Source organism: Nothoprocta perdicaria, unplaced genomic scaffold (assembly GCF_003342845.1).
Source record: "Nothoprocta perdicaria isolate Ctin4 unplaced genomic scaffold, notPer1 scaffold_43, whole genome shotgun sequence".
In the NCBI taxonomy this organism is placed as follows: Eukaryota; Metazoa; Chordata; class Aves; order Tinamiformes; family Tinamidae; genus Nothoprocta; species Nothoprocta perdicaria.
In genome coordinates this window covers 3,731,852-3,737,911 of record NW_020455677.1, presented here as the reverse complement: position 1 = coordinate 3,737,911, position 6,060 = coordinate 3,731,852, and the positions used below count along the sequence as shown (strand labels likewise).

At 40.7% G+C, this 6,060-nt stretch overlaps 1 protein-coding gene and 1 long non-coding RNA gene across 3 annotated transcripts in view; both read left to right on the top strand.

The window, feature by feature from the left end:
* Positions 1–504, top strand: part of PIGF (phosphatidylinositol glycan anchor biosynthesis class F) — a 37,317-nt gene extending 36,813 nt beyond the window's left edge. The window contains exon 5 of the mRNA XM_026046254.1: positions 5–504. Coding sequence (XP_025902039.1) covers positions 5–25 — 21 coding nt within the window. The 3' untranslated portion in view covers positions 26–504. The remainder of the gene's footprint in view (positions 1–4) is intronic.
* A 12-nt stretch (positions 505–516) lies between these two features.
* On the top strand, positions 517–5,652 carry LOC112953237. 2 transcript variants are annotated; one of them, XR_003250546.1, is made up of 3 exons: positions 517–797; positions 4,380–4,431; positions 5,256–5,652. It is a non-coding gene; the product is annotated as an uncharacterized LOC112953237 (long non-coding RNA). The 2 variants fall into 2 exon arrangements; XR_003250545.1 differs by lacking the exon at positions 517–797 and having other exon boundaries at positions 4,266–4,431.
* The last annotated feature ends 408 nt before the right edge of the window (positions 5,653–6,060 follow it).

Genomic DNA, 6,060 nt, shown 5'->3' with positions numbered 1-6,060 from the left:
CCAGGAGAGAGTTTATTGTCTTTGAGTCTGCAGTTCATGGCTGAGTGTCTGTGAACATCGCCACGTGCTCTGAGCAGTCCTGAGTACAGTGCTTGACAGCCTGAGGAGTCGCAGAGCGAGGTCTGATGAGACTAGACACCGCGTGAAGAACTGCGGGTGAAACCACCCTCCCTCTAATGACCCTGGAAAACCGTGCAGAAATGCAGGATTTCATCAGCTTTGTGTTTTCCGGTGGTGTGGGCTACGTCAAGAGAAAGCATTTGCCTTTTCTACTCAGTATCTATTATGAGATTTCTGCTATTAGTCCAACCTAATGATAACAAGAGAGAGTGCATAGAAATGCAAAGCACAAGGACATCTCTACGTAGTATAGTTTGTTTATATGTTGACTCAAACATGCTTGATGCAGAAAGATAAAGGTAAAGCCCATATCCCAAAGCCTATCTGAGTACTCAGTAAAACCTATTCTGAAATCTATCCAGAATAGAAAAGAAAAACTATGCTTTTTTTTTTTTTTTTTAATTTGGTCCAACTTTTCATGGCTCCTGACCACTGAAGCAGTCCACCCGAGACTGCTCTGTTGCTTTCTCCTCCTGTAACAGTGTCAGTCCAGACCGCTGAGCACGGAGAGCTTTGTTGTGACACCACAAACTGTATTCTCAGCCCTCCAGAAAATATGTCAGCAATAAATGGAAGGCAGCACCTTGGCATTTATGGAGAATTCAGCTGGCAGTGGGCACGGAACTCAGCATCCAGGTGCATTGGCCTCCCAGGGAGCACCTTCGCCTACTAAGCAGGTATGTCTTGCATGAGCAGCAACTTCGGGATGGGTTTTGGGAACAGGTCTAGGCTAAGTGCTTCTCAGAGAGCCCCTTTGAGAGGCACGGAGGTGCGCTCGAGGGAGTTGAAAGCCTGTAAATACTCAGATGGGTGAGTGGCCCAGGCGACATCCACATCCCGTTTGCTGCACTTGGCAGTGTAAAGGATACATTGAAGAGCAAATACCGCCGCACATAGGGGCAACCAGAGGCCAGGCTGCAGCCTGCATGGGAAATGGGAAGCATGTTTCCTCAACCAGGGCACAGCATTGGAGGTCGCACAGTCTCAGCCACATCATTCTCCTCGATTCCCCCATCTCACTCAGGCATTGCACAGCTGACTGGACTGCACTAAATACTGGGAGAAAGGGAAGATACAGGACCAGTGAACTAAAACGCTAAGTCTGGATCTCCCCAAGAGCCTGGCTGATCACACAGTCCTGCTGAATAGTGTACCTGGGGAAGTGGAACCTCATAAAATCTCAGATGGCCTCAGCCTAAACCACTCCAAGAATTACCTTGGAGGGGGACAGCAAATACTCAAGCTGTCTCATCTGCAAAGAGCATTTCTTGTACTCATTTTCCAGCCTTTTCAAATGCTGTTTTCATACAAGCATCCATAGTGATGCAGTAAGGAGGGTGGAACAAGGAGAATATGCTCATTGAGAACTCCTTTAAATGGATTTATCGTTTCCAAATTGCAGTGGCTCCCTAGGAAAGTGTCAAAGCCTGATGTAAACTGACATAGCTCCATAGCAGAGTTCAACTCAGTTTTATTTTGCCAAAACAACATAAAGAAATCACATCCTTCATTCAAATAGAATAGCAGTCTATTGTGTGTGATAGTGAGTATTGCATTTTTTAGCGGTAGGAACATTAAAAATCTGCTAAAATAATTAATTACCTATGACAAATGCTTTTTTAAATGTCTTCATTTAAAAATACTAAATCTCATAGTTTTTCCCCGATTTCTTCTGTAAGATAGTAAAATAAACAAGCATTAAACATTAAAAGAAAACCTATTATCTTACTGGTCTTTAAAGTTGTACTTTTATGTTTCTTTGTTTACTATAAAGTTGTTGGGAATTAAAAACAGAAAAATCTCTGAGTTTCTGAAAACAAAATCATTTCTAAGGTCAGTTTGTGACTAGTTCTAACTTATGCACTGAACTCTTACTTCTACATTGCAAATGAATTCTAGACTTTTTTTTTCTTTTTTTTTCCCCTCCTTCAGAATGAAAATTTTGCTTTGTAGGACTTCTGTAAGACCTCTTAATATGAGGCCGAACACTCCCTGAGAGGAAGAAACATCGCTGGTTTGGCTTAAGAAGTAAATTCATATGCTGACTATTGAGGCCAACAATGGAGAAAGATTTACAGAGAAGAAGCTCTAAAAAACTATGGGRGTTCTATTAGGAAAAAAAAGATAGTGAAATTCAGCTAGATGAAAGAAGAAAAATGTTTCTTGGGAGGCAATTTTTAGGATATACCAACTTTTGCAAATGAGAACATGGAATGGGACCATGAAGTTCTTGGAACTACCTGAAAGGAGGTTGTAGTGAGGTGGGGTCAGTCCCTTTTCCTGTAACTATAGGAATAACAAATAACTATAGATAGGACAAGAGGAAATGGCCTGAACGGGAGGTTCAGGTGGGATACTGGGAAAAAAATTCTACATGGAAAGAGTGGTGAAGCATTGGAATAGGCTGCCCAGGGAAATGGAGGAGTCACTGTCCCCGGAAGTGTTCAAGGAGCTTGCAGATGAGGCCCTTAGGGACATGGTTTAGCAGGTATGGTGGTTGAGCAGGTATGGTGGTGAGGGGCTGAACACAGCTGAATACAGCTGAACTCGATGATCTTGAACTTTTCCAACCATCATGATTGGTCTTTTCCAGCCACAATGATTCCATGATTCTATGGGTCATAAAGTCCTTGATGTGAATTACCATCAGTGGGTAAAATACCAGGGAAAGGAATGTAGGCAATCGGGCCTTAGCAACAGCAGCAAAAGACCTATTTGGTCTATGGAAGCAGGCAGTAAGTATTATTAATCTAGCTAAGATTCAGAAACTCTGAAGAGATAAATCTGTCTGTCTAAATTATCAACACATCATTTAATCTCTAGATTTACTCAGTATTATTATTTTCATCAGTGTGCTGCCACTCYGTGTGCTGCATACAATACACACCAGCGTTCTCCGTCCAAATGCTCTTGCTCATCCTGTTAGATAACCAGCACCGTCCCACTTCGACATCAAATCTGCACCGTTCTGTAGTGGCCACACAGGGGTTGGTGGATGGTGGGTGAAGTGATTTCATGCATTTCATGCATTTCAACTGCATTTCATGCGCAGTTCCTCAGTATATGAGAAACTGCACATAAAATGCTCAGTCYCAGCAAAATGTCCAACTGATATGCAAAAAACATTCAAAGATGATTCACTTTTTAAGCATGCCTACATTTGTAATATTGGAGCCATGGCTTATAAGTCTCTAAAATCWCTTTTAAACTTGCAAGGAATTAAATCCTTCTGAAAGTCAGTAAAAAGGACAATGTCATCTGAATGCCCCGTTTACAGCATYTGCCAGCTCAATCAATCTCTCATTTCCAGAGAGCACCTTTACAGGGCTAAGCAGCAGAGGGTAACACTCGATGGACATAACAAGAGCCCTTATCTGAATCAGAACAAATTATTGTTGTGACGAGAATATTTTTCCAATTTATGAATTGCATCATTACCATTTTACTAGTTTATCCAAGATATTGTAATGTACACAGTGTTTTGTTTTAAAGCTAAGGATAGAGGAAACAAATTATATTTCTCTAATGTGCCAAAAATGGATAGGCAATTCAATAGCTGCTGATAAAATCTTTCTGAATGGCAGTATCTATTCCATTCCAAATTTTTTCATCTTTTTTTTTTTTCCTTTTACAACAGCACTGGTGCTAATTTCCTCCCAATTTAAAAGCTCCTGAGCATGTGCTTGTTTCCCTCGTAACATTGTGTGAATGCRGCCTTTGAGTAAAGGCATGCAATATCTAAAATCAGAGTGAGAAAGAACAGCACAAATTGGGTCATCTGCTGAAGCCACCTGAGTGTGAGAGCGCACATGGTCTTTAGGGTCCCCATGCTGGTCCTCATCTCCAAACAGGGCAGAACGTCGCAACTGGTGTCACACAGAATCTCACAGAATCACAGAATGGTTGAGGGTGGAAGGGACCTCTAGAGATCATCTAGTCCAACCTTCCTGCTCCAGCAGGGACACCCAGAGCACTGGCACAGGGCGGCATCCAGGTGGGTTTGGAAGATCTCCAGAGAAGGACACTCCAACCTGTCATCTGTTAGCTTAGGAGAACACCCAGGTACATTCTCTATATGGAAAGTTCTCTCATTCTTCTCTTAAATTGTCTCATTATATTAGGCTATTAAAACTTGTGATACCTGATTAATCACTCAGAAAAATTTCTTTCCTTCCTTGCATGAATAAGTAATTGATATAAAGTTCTCTGATACTGCTGGTAGTCTGTAGTTAACTTTATGTGTGGCTTTATGTTTGCAGCAGCAAAGCGATGGCACCAGGACTGAGACTGGAACCCACTGGTGAAGATGAGGTACAATGTTTAAAAATAAATTCAGCACTAGACAATGAAAGTGTCACCATCACTAGTTTATAGGCTTTTTCTTAATAACTGTAGGATGTGAGCTTTAAAGGTTTCTTTTAAAAGAAAGTAGTTTCTTTTAGGGAATTTCAAGAATTTCAGGTCACATTCCTATTTAGCCCCAAAATAGATCTCAGAAGTGTTGATAAAACTGCATTTTTATCCACTGCCCAGGTTATGTCCTCCCTCACAGTAAGCCAAACTGCAGTGAAAATAGTATACTCCTCATAAGCCTTCCCTTCTAACTCAGTAATATTTCTTTTTTAATCTGAATTCTCTTTGTTTGACAGAGTTTTCAGTAATAAAGTGCCCAGATTTCAACATCAGAGCTTAGTATCATAGCCAACAAGTACCATTTGTCTCTGGTCTTTGATTCCTCTAAACATCCATCTCAAGAATACAGTGGCTCTTGCGAAAACAGTAGACTGCCACACTAATTATTATTATACCATATTACAACAATCTAGTGTCATTAGTTGAGATCTTTGTTCTCGGTAGAAAGTGTTCAAATATAGAGTAGAAAACAGTTTATCTCTTGAAGAATTTGTGATCCATTCCCTGAAAAAATTCAACCAGCACCCAGCACACAAGAAAGCACACGAGTGCGTTCGGAGTTAAAAACAACAGAAGCCAGCTGATACAAACAGCACTTACATGCCTATCTCTCCACATTTTTCTCTCCTAAGAAATAGCTGTTGAATTGGATTGTTTTTCTACAGATATTTTTCCTGAGATCTCATTTCATTTTTTTTCTCTCTGTACATTGATTTCTCTAGGTTTATTTATCTCATGATGACCTCTGTAATACCTCCCAAATTAGTGTTTGCTGCCAAATTCATTGGCATGCTCTTTACCAGCCCTTCTTAAGATATTAAAGAAGAAAATAAATAAAACATTACTTTGCTACAACTGGAAAGGAAGATTCCTGAAGGAGAAAAGAAGAAGGAAATAGAGGTAAGAGCCAAAAGCAGAGTGCAAGATTCAAGAAGAAGATGGAGGGAGACAAAGGAAGGGAAAACATAAGAGATGGTAAAGTGGGGGTGGAAGATATATTTTAAAAAGGAAAGAGAAACCAACTAAACTAAACAACCAACATGTTCTCTGACAGTGGGGTGGTGTGGGCCAGGTCAGTGATGCTGAGGTCTCATACTGCGATAGGAGTATCCCCATGCCTGGGCTGACTCCTGAGCGGTGCTGCCTGGGAGAGTCCTGGTTGCTCCAGGAGGAGGAACTGTTCCAGAGATGCAGCAGTGCTGACAGCACACATCTAGCACCCAAAAATGTTCCCTGGCCTTGTTTAATTTACTAGGATAGAGGTAATCATTGTGATTGCAAGGCTTAAGTGCCATTAATCTCTTTTTTAGTGTTTCTACTAATTCCAATGCAAATTAATTCCTTTGGTTCTTATCAGTGTTCATTAACTTCTGATAACTCTGGATCCGAGTGTGAACAATGATGAAGTCTGAATCTAATCTTGATCTGCTTGATAAATGAAACCAAGTCCCCAAACTAGTTAATCTTCTGCACACTCTTATAATTCAATTTTAAGGTCAAATGCTGAAGCAAACATCTTTCTTAATT